This window comes from Rhopilema esculentum, chromosome 4 (assembly GCF_057945365.1).
Source record: "Rhopilema esculentum isolate cy_ngs chromosome 4, ASM5794536v1, whole genome shotgun sequence".
Taxonomy (NCBI): Eukaryota; Metazoa; Cnidaria; class Scyphozoa; order Rhizostomeae; family Rhizostomatidae; genus Rhopilema; species Rhopilema esculentum.
Window position 1 is genome coordinate 9717192 of NC_142818.1, and position 25945 is coordinate 9743136.

At 35.0% G+C, this 25945-nt stretch overlaps 2 protein-coding genes across 3 annotated transcripts; one reads left to right on the forward strand and one right to left on the reverse strand.

The window, feature by feature from the left end:
• On the forward strand, positions 1-14399 carry LOC135690999 (uncharacterized). Its single transcript, XM_065208712.2, has 13 exons — positions 1-587; positions 1946-2224; positions 2982-3141; positions 4096-4527; positions 5176-5345; positions 5987-6125; positions 7391-7652; positions 8558-8649; positions 8780-8846; positions 9682-9814; positions 10820-10925; positions 11514-11837; positions 12734-14399. Exons 1-13 carry the CDS (start codon positions 111-113, stop codon positions 12916-12918), a joined length of 2826 nt encoding a protein of 941 aa, XP_065064784.2. The 5' UTR covers positions 1-110; the 3' UTR covers positions 12919-14399.
• Positions 14400-15687: 1288 nt separating this feature from the next.
• LOC135691006 (G1/S-specific cyclin-E1) lies at positions 15688-25843 on the reverse strand. Of its 2 annotated transcripts, XM_065208721.2 has the most exons (10): positions 25434-25843; positions 25022-25118; positions 21808-22161; positions 21010-21156; positions 20468-20563; positions 19899-20057; positions 19529-19640; positions 18059-18159; positions 17231-17287; positions 15688-16901 (listed from the first exon to the last, which is right to left on the reverse strand). In XM_065208721.2, the coding sequence occupies exons 1-10, from the start codon at positions 25442-25444 to the stop codon at positions 16785-16787; spliced, it is 1251 nt and encodes a 416-aa protein (XP_065064793.1). In that variant the 5' UTR covers positions 25445-25843; the 3' UTR covers positions 15688-16784. The 2 variants fall into 2 exon arrangements, with proteins under 2 accessions (XP_065064793.1, XP_088972144.1); XM_089116018.1 differs by lacking the exons at positions 25022-25118; positions 25434-25843 and adding an exon at positions 24572-25009.
• Between the last annotated feature and the right edge of the window lie 102 nt (positions 25844-25945).

A 25945-nucleotide genomic window follows, 5' to 3' on the forward strand; every position in this document is an offset into this window, starting at 1 on the left:
ATATTTATAACAATGACGTCAGGTAGAGTCAAGATGGACGAAGAAGGAACCTTGTGAGCTGAACAGAGTGAAAAGGGGTTTTATTCTAATGTTATTCCTTTTCATGTTAAATGGATAGTGAGAAAAGGAAGTACATTCTAAGACAGGATAGGCCAGGAAAGATCGTGCCAAGATCAAAGCTAGGAAATGTGAAAAAGTACCTTGCTGAAAAGACGTTTAATGCAAACGACTCATTCCCTGCTCTGAAAGGAGATCTTTTTCAGGATGGCCCTGATGACGAGCAGCCAACCGACTTACACAGAATTTTGGTCTCTTCAATTGGTGATGATTCCAGAATATTAGAAGTAGAAACTGGGGATTTAACAGAAATTAGCAACGATGTTGCCGACCTTCTACTGCCCATAAAAGACGGTTATACACGATTCGAGTTGTTTTCAAAGCGGGGATTTCTCAACGATGCCTTGGCAGCCAAAGTTAACGATTCTTGCGAGGTCAAAGTAGATGGAATTAGGAGGAAAGGGGAAATAAAAGAAATAAAAACACTGACAGAAGATAGACCAGGAAAATATTTCTTAGTACAACTTGATGTAAGTACCAACTTGTATTTGATGTCATTTTTATGTCGCAAATGCGGGGCTTTAGTGGCAATAGTGGTCCAAATTTGACACACGCAGGCCTAATTTGCAATTATGATTTGGAGAAAATGTTATCAGAAACCTCTTTTAAAAGCAATGTGATCAATTGCCAATTGGTAAAAGGAGGAATAAGCAAAAACATACCTGAAATGACTTTGAATATGTGTGACCTTGTCAAGAATTGCCATACATTGAAGACTTGGTCAGCACTGGATAATCATAGATTTTTCATAATTCTGAGTAGCAGCTGTGTATGGTAAGGTGTTAGTTGTAAGGATGGCATCATGAGAACAATTCTTTTGAAATATTGAATGGGATCCATGCCACAGAATATGGCATGGTCATCAATGACATTGTACCTAAAATTAAAGACTCCTAGTTATAATTGTTTGAGCATGTGTTCAGGCCTCTCAGTTTGAGTTGTGTTGGTCTGTCAAAAAAAATTAGAAAAAGCAAATTAAAACAGAAGTGTCCGATTTCAAGTGGCTAACAATAACAGTTTCAGTCAAGATCTTTTCAAAACCCAGCCTTAAAAAGAAATTGACCCCATAGTTGCCATCTTATATTCTTGCTAAAGGCCCCCATGTTACTTGACTTGATAGCGGCACCATATTAGGTATGAACAAAATAAAACTTAAAGTAAACCACTTTAAGTAAACAATTTTCACTAGGATGAGGAGCAACCTGCATGATGGGCTTACAAAGGCGATCACCCATCAAGCAATATTTGTGAAGGAAAGTCCTTTAGGGCTGGAGCTTTATTTTTGGTTTTCTAATTGTGTGATTGTCGCCAATTTTGAAGCAAACGTTTTGTTGTAAATTGAATAATGAAGCAATAATGCTTGCTTTCATTAACAAATTGACCTTTCACAAAGGAATACTGTGACTTACAGGATGTAACTTTTCCTTAAATGCTCTCCCTGTCTCTTCTGAAGAAGACTTCTTTTTTGCAAATGCAGTCAACAGCCTGCACTAATTATTCTGCAAGGGCCTTGAGAAGGATTAGGGGTATCACCCATCTGAAACAAAAAGGCCTGATGCTGGGACACAGTAAGCATTTCTTGATATTGATAGATAATTAGATAATAAAGAAGGGTCAGCACTATTCATTTCTGTAAGTCATTTTTGGTGACAGTCCCCAGTAAGGATGTTCTGTTTAGAAGCCGGACAGATTAATGTTATTAGAAGCCAGTGGTTTTTAAGTGTACATATTTTAGTTGGTTTACATTGCCTTATTTTATATGTTTTGTATTTAATCTGCTACTAGTTATGATATCTTTTCATTCGTCTAATGTAGTTATATGTTATAGGATTCAAAAGAAGAGTCAAAACATATTTCTATGCGCAAATATGAAAATAAAGTTATGACCACTGTAGACCACATGGTATTCAATGGCCCAAAAACATATTCAAAGGATAATAAAGGTAGGAAAGCATCATCCACATCAATTGAACCAATGAAAAAGTGGGACAATTTTGAGACTGGAAAAAGGGTGGTTGTGTTTGTTGAAGACAAGCCTATTAAAGGAACTATAAAGTTTATTGGGAAGGTCAAATTTCTCAAAGATGTGCAAATTGGAATCGAATTGGTGAGTTTCTCAATTTTTCAAACTTATGGTTTATTGACAGAGAATGGAGTATGATTTAAAGTTGAGAAACTCTGTCCCCTGCTTTTTCTGTGCTACATCAAGTATATAATTTTTTAAATTAACCAATCAGAAAAAGAATCATAGAGAAAAAGCAGAAGAATAGAAATTGTTACCAAAATGTATCAAGTTTTGTAGAAAACTGGAACATCTTGCTCTAAATTTTGTTGCTGTGATACAGAAACCTTTGGCTATGATACACCAAGTGAATATAATATAGAATCAACCTAAAAATGGCACGTCCTTAAAGTGTTGTTTTTTGGTACAATTAATGTTTCTGTAAAGGTTCTTAATTAAAGAGAAAATGGTATAATCATGTCTACGTTAGTAATGCAATTTTGCCATTGTATGGCACAATATAGAAGCCTACAAAATATCATCTAATAAAATTGTAGAAACATTAGAGTGACAAAATTATATAATCAAAAATATCTATTTTTAGAATTGAGGCAATGAATTAATTTAGCCAGACGCACCAAATAAGGCCAAAGCAATGAGGCAATGAATTAATTTTCTCCTTTATCATCTTTATAGAGTCATTGGTCTGGTCTCAAACTTTAAAGAATCCAGTTTTGCAGGCATTTTAAATATGTCCATTGCAATCATATAGGGTATTTGGAATAAAAAATGATGCTATGTTGATGATGCGCTCTAGTTTGGCAAATGTAAACGGCTCATTTTGCTACTTGTGTGTTTCTAGGATTCACCTAAGGGGAGCTGTGATGGTACTTTTTATGGTCAAAAATTGTTTAATTGTAAGCGCAATCATGGATATTTCACAAAACCCAGTGCCATATTATCTGAAGAAGATTATTATGCCAATCCTCAAGACCAGTTTGATTTCATTGAACACGAAAAAGGTAAATTTAAAAAAACCTCTTTTCATGTTTTTATATTATATTTTAAAACTCTAAATCTTAGTTTTAAATTGTCAGTAAATATTTAAGGTTCTTGGGTGGCTTGGTTGGCAGTGGAACACACAGAATTGTCACCAGACATCTAACACTACAACAGTAACAGCTTTTTGGAGTGATTGCATATGAACTTTCTTATATAACGATAGAAAAAATTTTCAATGTTATATAGGGCAATTGTATCTATACTTAGTCAGCAAAAGTATTGCACAGGCTAAAACAGTAATGGCGGCACTGCAGCAATGTGTCACAAATCATCAAGTCCATTTTTTCCAACCGATTGCGACGTAAGAGAAGCAAATTATGCAGCAAATTGCATAAAGCAACATTTCATCCTCTCGTTAAAAGAAAATGCCAAAATTCCCGTGATAAACAGGTTTACTCGAGTGCCTCAATAGCTGTAAAAGAGTAGGCATAATAAAATGGCTTAAATATGTCACTTTCCACCGAATGCAAAGCCATTTATGATCAACTTGGTACTCCAACACCTAAATGTGATCTTGCAAATGTTTTTCTGAACTTATGATGTTGTGATTAACAGAACCTGTTACTAAACTTTTTGATAAAGGCTGCAAGATTGTCCGACAGAAAGCTAATTTTTTTTACTTTTTGAAAAGTAAATTTTTGTAATCTTTAAAACAAAAATGTTGCCAACAGTTTGAAGTTTAGTTTGATTGGTTTTTAGCTATAAAAAGACGCCTAATGGCTTCAAAGTGGTTTTATTTTCGATCACCATGTTGTTTACAACGCGGTCGCCATTACTCATTTGTCAAACCTGTTCAATACTTTTGCTCACTAAGTTTATTTTGTTGACACTTATTATTCTGTTTTTGTAAAATCCTTTTCAAAATTTTTGATTCGGTTGTGTAAGGTTTTCATTAGCAAAAATTGATCTTGCAGAAAGAGTCTCTGAGGGAAGAAAGTATAAGAGAGCTCACAGTAGAAATGACATTGTTGCAGAACAGGCGTTGCAGTTGAATCGTGTGTCACAAAATCAGCCTTCTTCGCTTACAAGATACATACCTGCAGAGACCGGATACTTTGATAGCAAAACAGACCCGTTACTCAATAAGGAGATTGAGCCAAGTAATTCATTTCCGTCAAAAGCTCCTGGCATTTCCAGATATATTAAAGATAACAATTCTAGTATGCTTCCACGTTTTCACGATAACTATTTTGGTGAGAAAAATTCTTACGAGGATTTAATGGGAAACAAGAATACTATGCAAGTTGGTAAAACAAATTTTACTGAAGATTCTCCAATTAGCATCGACGTCGTCCCTGAAGATTCTGCCTACCGTGGATATGAAGAAGAATTCAGTAAAAGAAGAGGTTAGTTTAGTAGAAAGAGTACAACCAAATTTTGCTTCAGTATTTACCGTAAGATTTTTAGGCAAGAAATTTTTGACCGAAAGATGCAGGATAAACTTTTTTAATGAAATGTTCTAGAAATTGCCTTTTCAAAAGTCAGCTTCAACATTCCTTTCAACGGTCATACGTTTATTGGCAATTTCAGCTTCCTGTTTTTAGTATATATCAAACATGACTTAAATTACCAGAGTGATATTCATAATACGTCTGTTTTAACTTTCAGCTGGTCGATAAAAATATGGTTGAGATGAGAAGTTAAATAGTGTCATGTCTATTTCAACAAGTAAAAATTGTTGCGGCTTGATTTACCGATTGATTTTCCAGAGTTCATATTTGCCGCTAACCCTAAAACTTCTTTTTATGGTGGCGAGTATAATCAGAGTACTGATGAAAGTTACTGTTTACCGGTCTGTCATAAAATGCTCGATTGCCATTTAGGCAGAGCTATACACGCTGTTTGGTGTGTAGAACATCAGGCAACAACTTCCCATCCAAAATACGATGTTTTATTAAATTATCCCAAAACTGTACGTTCTCCTGTTAAGCCGCCTCACAAACTTATTATGTATTTGCTGCTTTTGCCTCATTTTTAAAGCGATTGAATTTTAGATGCTGTGTCAAATGAGTATAGAAGACCTTCAGATGCCATAGACCCTACACTTCAAGTCAACTCAGTTGTTCAAGTTAGCATCATCGGAGTGGCTCATTATGGTGTTATCCGGTGGATTGGCTTTCGTGAAGGAGATCCACGCCAGGAATTGTTAGCAGGCCTGGAATTGGTATTCCCTTTGCATTGATACTGCATTTGTTTGCCTTGATATTGCATTTATACTGCATTGATATTGTGTTCGTATTGCATTGATACGGCATTTATACTGTATTGATATTGCGTTGGTATGCATTGATATTGCATTCATATTTGTTTTGCATTGATATTGCATTCATACTGTATTGATATTGCGTTGGTATGCATTGATACTGCATTCATATTTGTTTTGCATTGATATTGCATTCATACTGTATTGATATTGCGTTGGTATTGCATTGATACTGTATTTATATTGCATTGATATTGCATTCAAACTGCAGTGATTTTGTCATTCGGCATTAATATAGCATTTGTATCACATTAATATCGTATTTATTCTGCGTTCATATCACATTCGTATTGCATTTACATTGCATTGATATTTCATTTGATTGCATCTATATTGCATTTATCTCATTAATACTGTATTCGTACTTCGCTCGTATTGCATTCCTACTTGCATTAATGTTGCAAACATTTTTCAATCAAACTTAATTGATATTAACTTTGTACTGTATGCATTTGTACTACATTGATAGTGCAATTATATTGCCTTCAAATTGCATTCGTGCCGTTTTAATGTCATATTCATATCGCATTGATATTTTGCAGGAAGAGCCCTCGCAATTTGCCGGAGACGGTTCTTTGCTGGGAAAGCGATACTTTCATTGCGCTCCTGGTCGGGGATTTTTCACCAAGCATAGAAGCCTCAAAACAGATAAGCGATTTGCCAGCATGGCCGCTCCCGAAGGTATGTTGTCTGACTGAACATTTCAAAGTTGTTTCTTTTAGAGAGTATTTCCTTCTTTGTAGGCTAATTTCTTTGTGGAGCTATACGGCTTTTAGTATGACCCACATTAAATATACACATAGGAGCCTAAATAAGTGTTGCAGAGATTTTACATCTCAAATTTATCAGCTGAAAGTTAGTTGTTGTTTTGAACTTTCCTATGACCTCTCAATTCCACTAATAATCTATAGCTCCTAAAGTTTGGCGGTCTCTTATATAAAATGTTCCAGCCGATATGGAAGCATTGGTTTTCTCCAAACCGAGTTAACAAATAGCTCAGCGTACGACAAAAATGTCGATGTTACTTTTACTGTTATACCCTGTTAAAAGTGAAAGTCAAGCCGGGAGATCTCTCCTATTCTTATCATTCTGCTTTGCACAGCCTTTAAACAGAGTGCTAAAATCGTGGTATTAAAATATGCTATGTTATATCCTTTATCAAAGCAAAACGTCTGTGTGGATTATGGTATTTTAAGCGTTTTTCATCTGCAAAATCTCTATTCTGTGACAGCATTATCTTTTGAGACGTTGACATTTTCCATGATACCTATATACAATTGCAGTTTGTTAGAGCATTGATTAAAGCTTACTTCTTATCTACCTCGAGAATAATAAATATCGGGGAATTTTTCTGATCCCCGACTCCTGTGACATATGAAACTAGCTTAGTATCCCAAACGGTCCCCAACGATTCCAGTCGCGTCTTACAGTTTTGCAAGAACTGGAAGCATCTTTGCTGCGTTCCAAGCTATCCCCGATCTACAGAGGTTCTAACGACAGACAAGAATGTGTTTTTTTAATTCAGGTACTTTTAGGATCATGTGACGTCACAGTAGCCCGCCGTGAAGGGGCAAGGGTACAAACTGTCACAGGTTCCGAGCTAAGAGGGGCACTAAAACATTTTATCAAAGTTTCTAACAATACCAGTGACAGTTTAATGACGTCACCATGAGCCCCGTCTTTCTTGTCTGGTTTCCAGGCTATAGTAATATGTTAATATCGTGTAAGTCTTCTCTGAACTTGAAGGCTGCTATACATAACTGCTTGCTATTTTATGTTGCTTGAGTATGAACGACGGCCTTGAATTTGTTACTGTAAAGAGGTTTCCCTTACATCTGTGAACCCATCAATCGTAAATATTGCAATTTTCGGAAGAACCGGGGATCTGTTAAACCATTGGATAACTGCTTTTCTTGCAACACCTACCTGATCAATTTCCTTTTCAGCTTTACCAGCCAACCAAGATGTTGAAGAAGTACTGGGGAATTTCTTACCACCAGTAACGCCGGAGGAAGCTCCGAATGGCAAAATGCGAGGAATTCAAGGGCATCACAATTCATGTTATTTAGATGCGACACTATTTGCTATGTTTGCATTCAGCGTTGCCTTCGACTCTGTATTGTATAGGAAAAAAAGGGATAATGACATACCAGAGTATGAACAGGTCAGGAATGCATTAAAAAATGCGATTGTCAATCCACTGAGAACGTAAGTCTTTATAGTAGTAGACTATATTTATTCACGAACATACTTTTCTGGTGTAATGCTTATTTGTCTCTGGGAAATGCCAATTTATATCTTGGTGACACCCTTTTCTTTCGCTATACGTTCGCTTCTCATTTCCTTTGCAATTAGGCCCTTTGCTCGATACGATGGCAACCTAAATATCGATAAACCGAAAGTGGATGTAAGTTGACGAAGCAATCTTCGAAAATTAGGGCATAAACATCCCTGAACCCCCAATCTAAAATGTTGTCTGCAAGACATGACAGGTTTGTCAATCTTTATTTGGTTGATTGAAGGTGTTTTACATGAAGGTATCTTATCAACATCATTGCTATACTTCCGTCATCGTAATTTGCAAGACAGTTTAGAATTCTCTGACCAAAATAAGGATATCGGTTGCCAGACCGACATGATGACCAGACCGAGTGTGTTGGTGCACTCGTTACTTTTTTAAGGCCTTTGCAATCAACCACGTTACAATGACAAAAGAAACCTATGATCGAACTTAAACAAACCCTTTTCTTTTAATCCTATGGTTGAGATGCAATTTTACATTTATTTGGTTTTTTGGTTTCTTTGTACAAATTCTTTCAATAAGCGAAAAACATGTTGCTGCCCGTCCTAAGTAGCCGATATTGCAAAGGTTTACGACTCACTACATAGCTATATTAACTATATGTGGTGTTGCAAGATTAGATGACGTTGAGTAATAGCTCTAGTTTCCCCCTGAAATGATAACTGGACAACTCTTGAGTGAGGCTAGGAGATTTCACTTGACTTATTCCAGTTAGTGTAGATCTCAGCAGACGTCTAACAAATCAATCGCAACTGATCCGAAAGGCACAGCAATGCTTCTTAATTGAAATAATGATCATGGTTTACTTTAGGAAGGGCTTTGTTAACGCTGCAAGCATTTTGAGACTCAGAGGCTGGCTTGATAGGCTTGGAAATGTTCAAGGCTTCATGAACGAAGAAAAAGGTATGCTTGCTCTCGTCGTTATAGCGTCAAAACAATTTACTTTCGGGAAATTTTTTCACAAATTTTTTCTTAGCATTTTTATTTGCTGCTAATTTGTTACAGTTCTTAATAGTGAAATTCCAATTTTTAGATCCAGAGGAATTTCTTATGCTGCTTCTCAAAGATGTATTGAAAGTGGACCCTTTTTTAAAAATAAGGTGATTTATCTGATTGACCTTGCTTTTGAAACAGTAATACCTTGTTGTAGGCCAGGGATGCCAAACTCATTTTAGCCCAAGAGCAACATAAGGCCTAACAAGATGTCAAGTGAGCCGGATCAGTAAAAACCATAACAAATTATCAATGAATAACAACAATAAGTGCAAAAAAATTAGCAAAATCTTATAGTCAATAGACTATCCTTTCACATATTATTTTAAGGAAAAACATCAGATTTCTTAAGAAAAGTATTTTCTATTTGTTATTTCTTCGTTAATATGTATGCATCACAGCTGATAACTGTGTTTGATTGGTTTACTGTTTTTTTATTGAAATCACAACCTTCAGTAACAGGTTTTCTGGAACTGAAAAATGTACAATTGCACCTAAATGTTATGTTAGTAGGTCTATGAATTATTTGACACTATTTTCCACACGTGGATAACATCTCTTAAAAACCTAAATTTACTCCACATCCCCTATAAACTAAAGTAGCTATGCTCAGTTTGAGTCTCACCTTTGTGTGAGGTCAACTTTTACTAAGACAGTGCTACACGCCCTCCCTTCCTTGTTGGCTGAGAATTTAGAAAAGGCAGTACTATATGAGAAAGAGCAACTTTGGGTTTAATTTTGAAGATATCCTACATATCACTTAGATTTATTAGAAAGTACACCAGGGGCCTTAGGGGGAGGGGGAATGGAACTGGCAGGTTTAGAGCCACTGCGTGTCTAGTAGGCACTTGAATATCTACAGTTTTCTAAGCACCGAAGACTATCTCCTTTTAACGTGACAAGGTGTTTAACTTCTGGAATTTCGTTTCCCTTTTTTCGCAGAACGAACACTGGCCGTGTCGATGCGTCATATTTTTATCAAATTTGGGTTGAACGAGAAGAATACAACCCGGTGCCAACTTTGCAGTACCTGATAGAGCTGTCATTTCACACTGGACTTTTCTATCTGGAAGAGGTTAGATAGTTTTATTGATCTACAATGGTTGGCTTGTATAAAGCGTTTATTATGTATGATGGACTCTGTTTTCATTCAGGCCAATTTGGTGTCCCCTTTTCAATGTGTAAACGTTTTGATCCGTTCTTGTTTACGTACCAATGCTTCTTCAAACGATGACTCAATGCAACTAAACCCCTGTTTCATCATTTCTGTTATGACTTTGCCTTTGAATGCAACTCAATCTGCACAGTTCTTGCGAAAATGCAAAACTGATCGAACCATACCGATTTTTGTATATTTTTACACTGGAACTGGAAAACGAATCAGTACCAATTTGTATTTGTGCCAGTGTAAACGGGTTTTGTCTTGTCAAGTCCATATTTCTGGTTCATGTAGCAAACCATTTTGAAACAGTTGCGTGTATTGTCAGTCATTTATACATTCCAGAATCCATCTGACTAACACAGACTCTACCCTTCCACAGCAAGAGTCTGCGCAACAGTAAACAAAGACTGGCTCTTTCAATTGTGGAACACTAATAAAATAACTATTTATACAGGGTAAACCTTGCTAGTACTACATGTACTGTTATCAATAAGGGCCCCTGAACTAGGCGATTGGTCAAATTTACATTCGTTAGACGATAACCCGCAGTTGTCATAAAACAAAACCAATGCAAAACTAATTTTATATTACTGGACAAGCATCTCGTTGCTGTTGTGAAAACTTTGCTAATGACAAGTAACATTCAAATGAAGCCTTAGACAAGCTAGACTATACAGGCCATCCTTGAAATAACAGGCGATCTTTAGTCCAACCATCCTCATTATCATCATCACGGATGTTCCTATCTTTTCTTCCTCAATTTTCAGACGTTTCTTGTCTCAATATTTTGAAAACAACCTCCACTTGTCTCTTTGGGAATCCGTTGTAGCGGACATCGGGTGCACATCCGATCCTCAAGATAAAATCAAGATACTGTCTTTTTTGTTATTATTGTAAACCTTTTTTCCACCTTCGTAGGTGCCATCTGTTTTTGTTGTCCAACTTCCACGTTCAGGAATGCAAAAAGTTTACAAAAGAATCAGAGTCAATCGTACTCTTGATATTTCCAGTGTTATGACGTCTGGTGAGTCTGGTTTCTTTGATCTATTTGCCAAGAAATTGTAGCGTTTATGATATTTTCGTCTGGTGTAGAGTACATGCGGGAGGTCTTCATAACGACGAGATTTTGAGTTAAATTGAAACTTGGTGTTTTTGTATCATTTTGTTTATGAATGTTCCCTTATGCTTTTTCATTACTTTTTAGAAATTCATGTTTTTTTCCTAAATTATGCGCATTTTTTATAATAAGCTAAGCACAAGATTAGCAATCTTCTTCTGTTATTTTAGAGACAACATTTTCTTAAAGTTTCTTGTATACCAGATGCGAAGAGCATTTTTTTATAAACCCAAAGACGAAACATCTGATAACATGGAACAAAACACCATATCAAGCGCCTCTTAGTTATGCCAAAAATGGGTGCCAAATCTCCTGTCCGATTTCTTACCGAAGGGGTTTTCATAAAAAGAAGCATGTAATCAAAAAAATTGTTGTAACAGCGTTAATCATTTGAATGAACAATTATAGATTCCCATTTTGTTCATTCATGACAAATTTATATGGCATCCTCTTTCTTTATTTTTTCTTTTGAAATGCGAACTTTCTTCATTGCAGCATCATTTACATGCTTAATCTGTGAAAATCTGGCTGACGTGAGCTGTAGAGAGTGTTGTCATTCATTTGGATGGGAACACCCTTTTATTTACTTTTGTCAAAAATGTAATGATATGGTCCACCAGCATTCGGCGAGGGTTGAGCACAAAGTGAAAAAATTGCCAACGCAGAAAGAAAATGGATACAGTGTAAACAAAGACATCATGAAGCTTGAGCTTTTTGCAGTTGTTTGCATAAAAACAAGTCATTACGTTGCATTTACGAAGCTTGGTGGCTCAGCCAATGAAAAATGGATGTTTTTTGACAGCATGGCCGATCGAGTCGGTAAGAAAAAACCTTCGTTTGTCCTTGCTGCAATTGATATTTCTTTTTTGGCTATGGCTGCATCTTTTTATAAGTTTTTAGAAATATGTTATGCACAAATATCTTTTCTTAAATTTTCTTAATGCGTTAAAGAGATTTTTGCCCAGTCTGAAATCTGACAATTAAATTTTGCCACAAAGTTCTCCAACCTTGGCCTCAAATTTCTCTATTGCTAACATGATTTTTAGGAGATCTTTGTTAAGTTCTGTCGAATTCATTGAATCTAAATGTGTAAACCGTGTTTCGCAAAATGTCACATCACCTACCAGTTTTTCCAATTTGTTTTTTTGAAAACGGAACCCGTTCAACTCCGTTGAGTTCAGGAAAAAGAAAATTGATGGATTTCTTTTCTTGCCTATGCCCTCGTTTCTTAAAGGTATTTTTATGAGTTAGGAAACCCCCTTTCTTGGGGCCAATTGACATGTATATAGAACTCAACAACTCTAGCGCGTGTTATTCAACCCAAAGAATGACTCCTTAATTGTGACTCCTTCATTTGATCATTTCGCTTTTTCGTCTTCTTTGTGATGTCGTGGACGAATGAAAAATTTAGTCATTCTATATATTCAGAACAGATCAAATATGCAACTTATTTTTGATTGAAATAAATCTGAAAGTAAAAATGATTCTATAAATTGAATTCGATATTTCTGACTTTGTAAAGTTGTATTTCGAAGAACATTTTGGGATATTTTTGTGTAATTTGTTTTCTCAACAACAAACCTTTAGCTTATTTGCAACCATGTTGTGGCTTCTCTACATGGATCACAAATCGTACCTTTGACCAATTTGTTTTCAATAACCAATGAACAAAGTTTAATGAATCGAACTGCGCTGAAACTTTCCGGTTTTTCTAGGTGGAGAAAAAGGCCATAATGTACCCGAGGTTGTCGAATGTCCGGAAATTAAAGATTGGTTTGATAACACACCTTTGAATTTTGCTGAATCTGACTCAAAGAATACCCCAGAGAAAGTGTTGCGTCTATTTGAAGATGCATCTTTGTGTTTATATCGGAGCAGTCCGTTGTCGATGTATAAATGAGTAGGATGGCAAGGCAGTTTGTTTGAGTATTTAAATAAACACAAGACGTGTAAGTTAATGCGTCACTATCGCTAAAACAAAGCAGTGTCGTCAGAAAGATGTTTAGGCCGATTAAACTAGTTTCTGCTGCCTACAGTTTTAGATTTAGTGGATCAAAGAATAGAAGTAGTTTCGATTAGGTATAATTCTTCCGTGTTCAAGAGAACCTTATCTGGGGTTGTCTGTCTTCAAGAGGCAAATAATTCTGTCTACAAGAGGCAAATAATCTTTTTTAGTGACGTATCAGAAAAGGTTTCCTTGTAAGTTTTTTTGAATCGGTATAGGGAAGAAATAAACTTGGACATATTTCACCCTTTCTAAGTTAAGTACTTTTCAAGAGCAGGGATCATTAATAAGACAGAAGAATTGATGGCCCTATCATTAAGCGTTTTAATTCAGATTACTTTCTCGCAAATATCTAACTTTAGAAATTGTTAAAATGTGTTTAAAATAGTTAACTAATCTAAGTTTTATTAATTTCTGCTACTCAGAAAGAAAGTTAGCATTCATATGTCCTACTGAATCTGATAATGGCATCGTAATTTAAGCAAAATATTTTTTTTCAAAATACTATTCCTTTCGATACATTGTTGTGCCTTAAGCCCCTCAGACAGGCCCTATTCGCTTGTCAGTATAGGTGTCTTTAGTGAATGCAACAGTAACATCTGGTGATAATTTACTGTGTTTGGTGGGAGCAGTGATCAGTTTCCTACTATACTACTATTGGAGGCAATGCTCATCGTTAGAAAGGCAATGTTTTCTCGTGCTCAAATTTCTTATAAGCCGCCTGTTTCCTTAAAGCACGATATAATGATCCAACGAGGTAGCACCTTATTTTCATTTTTCTTCCTTCCTGCTCCGTAAGGTTAAATTACCTTTTCACCCCTTAAAACCTTAAAAAACTTTCCTGCGATGAAACTAATTCGATTCAAAAATGCGATTATGGATTTCCCTTTCTGAAGCAGATTTAGAAGCAAACATTTTGTTCGACTTGTTTTCGCAATTCTTCAATATTATTCTAGCCGTAGTTATTCAAATCATGGTTGCTTCGTAATATTATCACTTTGATTGTGCCATACTTCTTTTAGTTTGTCGTTTCTTACATCTAATTTAGGATCGCAAATTGATCTTAAATAAGTTCTTGACATCAATACATTAACGAAACCTTTTTATTTTGGAGCTGTTTCATATTTTCAAGGTTCTTTTACGTATATTGAAATGATATTACTCTAGTAAAGTTTTTAGTGCCTCACAATTCTAGACGGACGAATAAGATTACGGTCATTTTTTGATGTCTTAATTTCTCTTTCTTTTTTTCAATTATATTTAGAATAGTTATATCTAGATTATCATGAGAGTTTCTTCAAGGTAATGCCTTTCTGTTTTTGAAGGATTATCTTGAATAACAGCTTTTAGTAATTAGCATATAATATGTCGTAAAATGGTTGCTTTTTTCTAAGCCATTTTCTTATTGCCTTGCGTTTTTTCAACAAAGTATGTCACATATCGAAAGGTGCGACGATGGCCCAGTGGTTGGGTTCGCTGATAGTCCAGTTTCAATTGTAGATAAATTTAACCCCAGTGACATTTTGTTGTAAATTATGGGCACCATACATTTTCCCGCTATTTAACATCAACTCGTTGCGAAAAACTTTGGTGCCATTTTTTATTTTGGGTTTTAGGATGATTTTAGGGGATACAAAGATGAAACGCTAACAACCTGCACCTCTGCGGAAGAGAAATTTCTTTTTTGCTACCTTATGTCTAAATTAAGGCCAAAAAACTAGAAAATAAGTTAATTTACAACACTAAGTATCTGCATATTAAAAGAATAAGCTCCCAAATCATTTCCTGTATGTGATCACATGACAATATTTTCTCAATTTCCTAATATAGATACAATATTTTTCACTGCACTATATGCATGAACCTTGCTTACCTTTGAACTGCAACGAATCGCTTTAGAAAACTATTTAGGCTTTACGCTTTAGAAAACTATTTAGGGCTAAGTCTACAGATGGGTCCCAAACAAAATAGTTTTAAATTGAAAACAGAACAAAATAATATCATAAGATGCATACTTGAGATACAATTAAATCATGTGAATATTACGAAATTTAGAAATAATGCTGGCCTAACTGCACAATTGCTCTAAACGAAGTTGCATATCCGCTAGGCGAATCAAAGCTTCACGGGGGCACATTCTTCGTACAGTTTTTATAAATAGTAACTTACCTGTATCTAACCATTATCGGCTTTTCAGGCTGCATGCGTTTGCCGTGCCTTGCAGACTGAATGCGCTTGCCGGTGAATGCAGGCCTTACGCACCACACCATGTCGTGATAATTTTGTAGTTTAGCCAAAATTGCGATTACCAATTCCGCTAACGGTTCCTTGCAGTTGGCAATCCCGAGAGAAATATGCCTTCAAACATGGGCAGTTTACTTTTCTGTTATAGTTTTCCCAAATGAAATGGTAAAAGTGTCGGGTGACCATGAAAAAGTCCCAAGAGCATTGGACACTTCTTGGTGCAAGTGTGTGCTTTGTTAGAATTCCCAGTCCCTTTTCAATCACTGTTTATTTGATGTTAGCTTTTACAGTAGCGAATGTACGGATATTCAAACTGACATAAAGCAGTTTCAAGGATTGCATAAAAAAGATTGTTTACTGCAGGCATAACATAGGCACTTAATTTTGAGGAGTTTGAAAGAAATGAGGAAAACTGCGAAATCAAATTCATAAGTTATTATCGGAAGAATACACACTTGAAAATATTAATAATTGATAAAAATATCCCTAAGGTGAAGAAATAAAATCAACAATGCAACAATTTTATCAAAGAAAGTGCAGGAATTCAAATGAAATATGCATAACATAGAGCATATAAATTTATTGACACTGGCCAGCCAGAAAATTGGAGGGGGGGGGGGTTGATTTTTTAAGTCTCGTGGAATTTTTATAAGTTCTACGAGCAATTTTTTACAAAATTATTTTAAAAAAGAAGATAAGTCAAAAATTTGAAAAATCCATTTTAATTGGGAAGGTGGACACTTAAAATAGTGCCAAAAATGTTACGCATATTTCTAAGGCTGAAAACGCTCCTGCAAAGGGTCAAAACGTTTAAACACAATAGCACGAAGAGTAAATACTACTCAAGGTGCGAAATTAAAATGCTTGATTTATTGTCGTCGTGCAATTTTTTTGATCATTTTAGGGATGTCTAGTTTGAGAGACTTTCGACTTGGTTAGGGTATTTATAAAGACTTTTTTTTACCAAGATAAGGAAATTGTACCTCGAGAAAACCATTTATCAAGTCAACTAAAAGGACCTCTTTCAAGAAAATTGAAAACCCAAACGTTGAGATGAACTATTTCCAGGAAATTAAAATATAATTTGATATTTTTTATCTGAAGATTTTATTTACAGATTAGTTTTGTTGACAAGACGATAAATGTGCCTTCAAGAGGGGCTTTTCCGGGTGAGATTAATTTCTAAAACGAATACATAAAAGAGTAAATACCCTGTAAATCAATTGAAGAATCTTGGTGACAAATCATGTCTAAATTTCTTGTTACATCTCGGTAACTTAAAATAGCTGTCGAAATTTCTCTTATTGTCCGTTAAGGAGCATGCATTTACATATTATGATAAAACCGAGCGAATATCAGCTCGTTTCGACAAAAGGCTGTCGTTTGATTGAATACCTCTTGATCTACATAGAAATCTACAGATACACGTGAATAAATTATCGGCCGGCTACCTCTAGCACAAATTATCATATAAATCTACATTTATATAACCAATTTACACATGTATTTCACACGTGCTAATAATCCTTTTTCGTACTACTGGGCGGGGTTAAAATGCCCTCGTACTGGATTGGGCTAGTCCGTGTTATCGCTTCCATTGTTGATGCCTTGCGCATTCTTTCATGTACTTGATCCTGAAATAATGATTCGTTTTAACAACTCTAAGAAACTTATACGTCTAGTTGAAGCAAATTTATTGTTTAAAGATTCTCGTGAGCTTTAGCCTTTTGTACGTTTTCCCTACACTGGCTCATCCGTTGCTCTTGTAGAAGGGGTATATTTATTACGGTCAACTTTCATATCCAGAATATATAGAGCCATTATGGAACAAATGTGAGTTTCTTAAAATTTTTACCGAAAAGAATATTCTAGTTTAAATATCAACAGATGATACTAAACTCTAGAGAAAGAGAGAGGAGAGTAATATGCATTTCAAAATGGAACAGAATAATAAAAGCCTTACCAACAAAGAAATCCCACTGTTATGAACCTGGATGTTATGTGCGTCATCGAACGGAATCTGAAACATAAATATTAAATTATTGCAAACGCTTGGTATCAGAGTGGTTATGAAGGTATACAAACAAGCCATAAATAATAAGGAAAAGCAGCGATCATTTAAAATGACACGAAACAACGGCAACAAAGCATCTTGGGAATTTTTCCGATAGGCTATTTAACTTAATTCCAATAACACATCAGAGGACTTCGGATGTTGTTGTCAATTGATAGGTATCAAAGTCAACTTCTCATTATCACCAAATAATAATTTTTCAATCAGCACTGATGATGCACTTTGCCATACAAGAATGTATCTCTTGCAAATTCCAGTCGTTCTCGCACCGCAGCACTCGACAAAATGCTATGGGCAATGAAATTTCCTGAAAGCTGCGGCAGACGACTTTAAGAAATAAATATAATGCTGGGCAATACAAATAAGACTTCTGATTATCCTAAAAGAACAATATGGTACAAGATAACTTTCATTTATGGACAATGCCTTCCAAAAGTACTTGCAACACCCAACAATTTGCATAGTGTTTTTATAGTTTTGTATTTGATAGAATTCTTATCCAAAATACTTCTGCTTACACACCCCTATCCCCCAAAGCAATGTTGCTAGTTGAGAAAAACATTGTAAAGGTCGCGGGATAAAAAGTGCTTCCTAAAGTAGCAAACTAATATTTTTCAATAAGGGAAGGGGTGGCTGAATTTGCCCTTGAAAACAGACGTTAGTGTTCCAAGACTTTGGGAGGCATTGCAGCCTTGGTACAACAGAAGAATAACTTACTTTGTCAAACTGTTTGATGCTATTGACTTTTCTGTCTTTTACAACTTCGTGAAAAGGAACGAGCCATTGAATACATTTACATAGATCTTTTAGTTGATAACCTGAAAATTTGCATGATAAAAACCAATATCATTAGCGTGGAAACTTTTCATATTCAATCACATTTAAGCTATAATTAACAATCTCACTAATACAAAGGATATTTGCAACTGGTTAGCCTAAATTTAGAAGAAGAAACTGTAATAAAAGTGAGAACAATAATTAATAATTGAAAAGGAAAAAACAAAAGATTAGTAATAATCAGGTTTATTCGAATCACATGGGCGATCACCCTTGCTAGCAGCCTCGCAAAGTTATTTGCGCGGATTAATCACTGCCCTCGCAAAATGATTTTTTGCCCGCAACAGACAACAGAAAGTGCAAACTACAAGTATGGAGATCAGCTCAGCTGAAGAGTCAAGTAGATTTTGAAATAGCAGTGGCTTGAATTTTATCCAGTTTGTTTCTTCAATTTATTTCTTCAGTTCAGTTTATTTATTCTAATATCAAATTTCGTTTTCAGATGGGAATAATGATTAAAGGAAAGCAATATGAATAGTACCGATTTTTTTTAAAAGGCAAAGATTGTTGAACTGCGTAGTTTTAGCGTAATTGCATAGCTTTGGCGTAACTGCATAGAATTAGCATAAATGCGTCGTTTAAGCGAAACTGCATCGTGTGAGTGTAACTTCATAGCTTTAGCGTAAATGCGTTGTTTTAGTGAAACTGCATTGTGTTAGCGTAATACATAGTTTTGGCGTAAATTTGTTGTTTTAGCGAGCCTGCGTCGTGTTAGCGTAACTGCGTCGTTTTAGCGAAACAGTGTTAACATCCAACGTTATTGAAATGAAAACGCTATTGGAAACTGATACTTGGCATTATATGTTCTTTGAAACCGTTACAGCTTTTAAAAATTTTTTGACCATTTTTTAAAAGAAACTTAACTCTAGATAAGGTACTCAGTTTCTTAATTTTGTTTTGTCTTAAACACAAAGGGTGAAAGAGCTTTTTTAGAGGCTTCGTGTAACTGGCTCGTCTGCAATACTAATAACGATTAGAAATCCATCAGTTATCAGGCATCATAATGAGAAAATAGAAAAAACAACAATATTATCATTGGTATAATCATAAACATTATCAATCAATCACATAATCACTCAATCAGTAATCACATAATCACTCAATCAGTAATCACATAATCACTCAATCAGTAATCACATAATCACTCAATCAGTAATCACATAATCACTCAATCAGCAATCAATAAACAAGTCAATAACATGCATATACTTGAAGTCAATAACATGCATATACTTAAAGTTTATTTGGTCTTCTCTGCTGAATAATTCAGGTATAAAAAAGTACACATAGGGATAAAACATGCATCCTGTGTTCATTTATACCAGAAAGATATTGTTGATTTAAACCTACCAGTTACTAAAGAGATATCAAGGTTTGGAAAGATGTGATAAAGACTTGCAGCAGCGATGACACTATTTGGGAACTGAAGAGATTGGATGTCCAAGATACACAAATCTGTCAACTAAAAAAAGAGCAAAGTTATCAGAGAATACATAACCAAATTAATCAATTAAAAAACAATTACAATCAATAAAAGTAGATTTGATCATTTTATTTGGGCAAAAATGTATTAATTGAACTCTAAAAAGTGACAGAGACATTCTGATCCTTTTCCGAATCGATAATTCTTATCAAACTTCAAGTCTTGGCTATTGACTGGCCATTTAGCTTAGCAAGAAATATCTATGGTTCTCTAGCTTTGTAGAGATCATCCCCTTACCTGTGAAACTTGTGCTAACTGGATTGCAGGATATCTTGGAAATTCAAAATGTGTTTCTGGTTTATTTCTTTGAGGTCTTGACGATTTGCTACTAGCAATTTGAAGATAGATTTTCAACCATGAATTTGAGGTTACTGGACTAAGCTTCCATTTCAGCGACTGAAAAAATATTGCTCTTAATAGCACTTAATACAAACTATTATTCAAACAGAAAGAGGACAAACTATTGTTTATTGTCAAGCATCAAACAAACTATTGTCAAACAAAAAGTGAGTGATTATCAGAGACAATATGCATATACAAATTTTAAAAATGCCATGCTCTGCAATTTCACAAGTAACTTTCTTGCAATGGGTGGCTTTTTACAATGAATACATTATTTCTGATAAAGGAGCTAATAACACAATTAAAGGCTATGCCTAGCATTATCTTGAGGTAGCAAAGATAGCCAACACTTGTTGAGCATCGGAGGCAGTACAGATTTTACTGCTAAAACTGCAAATAGTTGAAAAGCAGCATGGAATTGGCTCAAAGTTTAAAAGATTATCCTAACATAAACAGGATCTTACTTGAAGAATCAAGAGTTCTTGTTTTGTAATCTCTTCAACAGTGCATGCTCCATCTGTCACATATGCAAATTCGGTTATTTTGGGGGGATATATTTCCTAGAAAAAGACAAACTCTGCATTGCCAACACAAAAAAAATGAACATCATTTTTCATGAAAAGGAAATTTTTTATGCATTAGATTTTCAACATGAACAGTCCTAATAGAGAGTGTGATGAGATCTTACATCCAATTTCAAAATTTAGATATATGTTGCTTAACTTATCATACTTTTATATGTGTGTGGACAGGATGTAAAAGGTTCACTGCCAATGCATATTACCTAGCTTGTCCTAGGGCATTTATCTTAACATATTTGCCAATGGTTTTAGCTTATTTTGACATACTTAATGAGACTATCTGGCCAAACCAGTTCCTGTCTCTTGAATCTAACAGCACCTATACAATATTTCATTTTGCTATCATGAAGTTTAGTAGAAAAAATATACATAAAATAAAAAACAAAATAGTACACAAGGATTCCAATATCTCTTAGTTCTCTCACCTCAATTTTTGATGCAATAAACAAAGATGTTACTCCAATTAACTGAAGCCGCTGTTTTGCTATTTTTGATTGGTAGGAAAGGTAGCGGTCAACAAAGTCAACTGCTAGATGGAAGGTTTCTCTATGTAGCCTGTACACTTCACAAACCTGAGAAACAGAAAACTGGTGGCATGAATATGAGGCACCTAAGTTAGGACTTACACCACAACAGCTTTAAGTGAATGTGAATCTTACAGTTGAGAAACTGGATAATACAAAACCTATTCAGTGTACTCTCATTCAATGAAAAACACAGTGAATTACAAATTATGATTATCAAATGATAACAGGGAAAGAAAACACTTCAGCTTTCAAGTCTACAACACTAAGACAAATTACTGAACTGGGAGAATTAAATAGCATATTGTGTCTCACAGAAAAGACAAATTTTAAGCAGCTATGTGTTATTAAGTTGGTTTCTTTGGGGAAGACCCTAAAAGGGAGGCTCTTAGAGAGAAGCAACGCTCTAAGAGGGAAAGGAGTGTGCAGTGGAGATATTGTCCAACATAGTCAACTTCTAAATGGAAGGTTTCTTTGTGTAGCCCAAGAAAGAAGGAAGATGGGAATACATGATAAAGTTTGCTGATTTTATCCAGAAAGAAGTTGTAAGTATCTGGAAGCAGAAATAGGATAAACCATGGATATAATGTTACTCTATGCCCAATGCACATCAAGAGCTACATATTTATACCCTGAATTGATATAATTAAATTTCACATGAAAGTGATATTGAAAATCTAAGAATCTTCAATAATATACCTCAATAAGCCAGTCTAGCAAAATTGATCTCATTCTAACTTGTAATGAAGGGTGCCTCTTTAAATAATGAAAATCTTTCTTGTAGTCTTGTTCTCTGTTCTTCATTCTTTCCCAAACATCTTTAGGGTCAGCCCAAGGTAAATGTGGTAAGGGAGATCCATTTTTCAAAACAGACCCAAAACGGTTATTTACACAAAGTTCTGTTTCATTGATGTAGATTACTTGGTTTGCTTCTAGGAATCTTTTGCCATTATAGCTCCTTAAAGATCTTCTTTTCTCAAGATCAAGCCTTGGCTCTTTTGCTGGACTTTCTAGTAGTTCATTTGCCTCCAGAGACAGTTCTTCCAAAGAGCACTAAATTAAAAAAAAAAGAAAAACTAAAATCATTTTGAAATTTTGGAAAATGATGAAACAGAAGCCTGGTTAATATTTGTATGCCTATAAAATCAATTTGTTTTCACATCATAATGCCACAACTTTACATTTCCCTCATACAATGCAAAATCATGAATTTTTTTTTCTATTCCCTTATATATACAAAAATAAAATGGATCAACCAGCATCATAGAAATGCAAATACATAAAAAGCAACAGAGCTCTTTCAAGAATTGAAATATAAGAACTTTTTTTAAAGGAATGAGAATTCCGCGTTTTCCATGTTTTCAATTTGAACGAGGGTGAAACCTTTTATAATCAATCATATTAATCAATCAATTTATCAAAGGATTAATAAATCATTATATACCTCTCTTTTCATCAAATTAACAAATATGATTGGTTATTAAAGGTTTCCGCATTTTCTGCATTTTCAATTTTCACCTTCATACAAAATCAAAATGGGGAAAACACGGAATTCTCATTCTTTTAAAAATAAGTTCTTACATTTTAATTTTTGAAAGAGCTCTGTTGCTTTGTTTATGTAATTGCATTCTAGAAGCTTAAAGGAAAATTTAAACTTTTCCACATGTTCCACTTTTTTGACCTGGTCCTTAAAAAGAGCCATCGTGAATAAAATCAAGTTCCCTATATAGGATTTCCATGCATGCTTTTAGTATCATTATAGCAAACAAGATCTGTTTGTACAAACTCATGTTAGGCCAAGTGATTCAGTCTAACAAACATGATTTAAAAGTTAGAACTTAATCCTGGGGTACATTTTATGTGCCTTGGAATACAGGCAGGGACTTTATTAAAGCAGGCAACCAAGGATAGGATCCTTCAAAAAGAAAATAACTCAATCTTTCTTAATCTATTGTAAAATGTTCTGCTGATATATATGTATTTGTAAAACTTCTGACACCATTCGTTGTTTGAGCGATTTACCGAGCGAATAAACAACACATTTTGACACACCAAATCTATTCTTTTTGTTCCATCCAAGGCTAAGATGTTCTTGTATACAATATTGAAATTTAGGTACTAAACAGCCTTTCACAAGCACTGTTACGCCATTAAATTATATATATATGAAACGAAACCTCGAGTGCTTTCACAAGCCACTCGGGTTGAATGCCATCAGCCCTTTCTTAGCCTTTCCATCCATGACCGTTCTGTGTGTGTGTGAGTTAGTGTCTACATGTTTGATAGCAGTGGCCTTTCGCAAGCACCACGCTTCTCTCTAACTAACTCTGTTTCTCCTTACTCTACTTCATATAACAGCATTACAATATAGCAAACTAACATCAATAATTACCGGTGTTATTGTCGGTATCTATTGTGCAATACGTAAATGATCTAGTAGGAGGTGTTAGATATATTAAGATACGCAGGGGAACTTTGTAGGGTAAAAGGGCATGTAAAATATTACGTTACCGGACAACATGAAAAACTAAAGCGCGACAAGCTCATATTCCCTAACTAAGAGAAGCATAAACAAATGTAAATGAAACTGACCTAAAATGAAATAAGTACCTATATTACACTATTTTAAAAAATCAAAAATTGACTTTTTGGAGATTGAACATTTTTTTCTTCATGGTTTTCTTACCAAATTGATTGATATGCATGCCACTATGTATATTCCTTGTTATAACCAATTTTTTCAAATTTATCAGGCAACGACTGCTTTTTGTTGAGTGACTTTTTAGCAGCACTACTGAGGGATTTTGGGGGCATACTGCCCAAATCATAGCAAAATTACCCACTTTTAGAGATTTAAAGAAAAAAAAATACCTAGCTTTTTGGTTTATGAAATCAACTATGAATAGCATGGAAGAGACTAAAAAAGTGACAAACTACAAATGGCATATTACATTACATAGCAAACATTGCTCTGGTCAGGAAGGATTATGTAAACACAAAATTGATGTTCCTCAGCAGTAAAGCTAACCCACTTTTATGGAAAATAATGCATTATGGAGACCCATATTCAGGCATTTTGAAGACTTCTGACCCACCCATATAGGAGGCATGGCCCCCTTAAGCTATACATAAGACTAAAATTTACCCCCTCCCTGGGAAGTCACCCCAAAGTCTACTCAAAAAATTTCCCAAAAAGATGCAAAATTTGGCATGTGTGGTTGCTCCCTGCCAATGAAAGGCCTTTGTGTAAAATGAAGAATTGTCAACATAAAGTTGTTGAAAATATAAAATGATTTGTCATTTATTGATGAAAAAAAACTATTTTGGCAAGAGAAAAATAGGATAGTGACAAAAAAATTTATCCAAAAAATCCAAATGTAGGTTAGTAGAAAGGATTATTTTACAGTGAAAGCTCGCAGGAAATAAGCCTGAATTTTTTCTTTCTCGAGAGAATAGCACCCACCACGAGTCTTTTGAGACATTTGCATCTTGAGGTTGCTAGCCAGGTGTCCCTAGTCCTAGTCCTCCACATACGTGTGCTCGAATATCACAAAATGGCTGCACGTATTGTCAAGAAAGCTTCAAAAAATACACAATATCCCTCATCCCAGTCAAACTTCGAAACCTTATTTTAACTCACTTACAACCCCGAAACGATAATTTTCGAGCAACACCGATATCTCGTCAAGCAAGTTCTTCCTGCAATGTTAGAAACCTAGATACCATCTTTGTGGGTTTCGTGACTTGGTCTTTAAACCTTCCAAATTTTTGAATTAGATCAAAGCCTTATAAAATAAAGCAAAATAATAAACATGTCTTGTTGAAATTCTAAATTTTCCTTTGTAAAAGTATGCCTAAAAAGGCGCGATATTGTGAAACACAAGATAAACAACAACGAAACAAACACCCTTACCGTCGACGTGGAAGCCCGCCCTTTCCTCTTTCTTGTCTGGCAACTGTTTCGATTGACGTTAATGTTAGATTTTCTTCCCTTTGACGACACAGTTTCTCTGAAAAATATAAATAAACCTTTAATGTTATGGGTCTGCTATCAAAGCGAAATGTGATATTATCCTAGCCCTAATCATGGATATGTGCAAACACGCTGCTAGGCCAATAGCATTCAAAAGATTTTTCCTGTTGGACGTTTAACTATAAGTTAAAAACATTATAAAAGATCGAGAGGGCTAGTTCATACTGGCAATGTAACAAAAGGGAAGAATACTGCATTTAACATGTCGACAGAGCCTAAGCTTGGCATGTAATGTGAACGATGTGCTGTAACCATTCCGAGAGGAATTGAAATAAACTATTAAAATACTCACCGTGAAGTCATGGTTTTGCAATGTTTATGAATTCAACGAGTTCCAGAATTTGGATACTTAGTCTAAATCAACACCTCTAAAAGGTTTTATTTATTCTACGAAGCACACCCTTTCCACTCCATGCGAAAGTGCAACTGCAAACCTCGGAAAACGCCAATGCACAAAAAGAAATGTTTTCCCGCCATCCTCTATCCCAATTATAATAACACAGCCAATCGTCTGTAATAATTTTGTAATAGCCCTTTGAGAACAATCAGGTGACACGCATGATTTCAGTTGGCGCCAAAATTTGAAAACGTAAATAGATCGCCATGTGCGTGCTTTAATCATAACACGTGGTACCTAAACATGATAAAATTTGGACGAAAAAACGAAAATCTTGAAACCTCTCCAATCGCAATATTCCAAATTATTACAGCGTATTCTTACTCTACAGACGATTTTTATTAGTTCAAAGTCTTCAAATTTCATTAATTTTGAATCGAATCTGGATGAAGGTAATTTTCAAACAG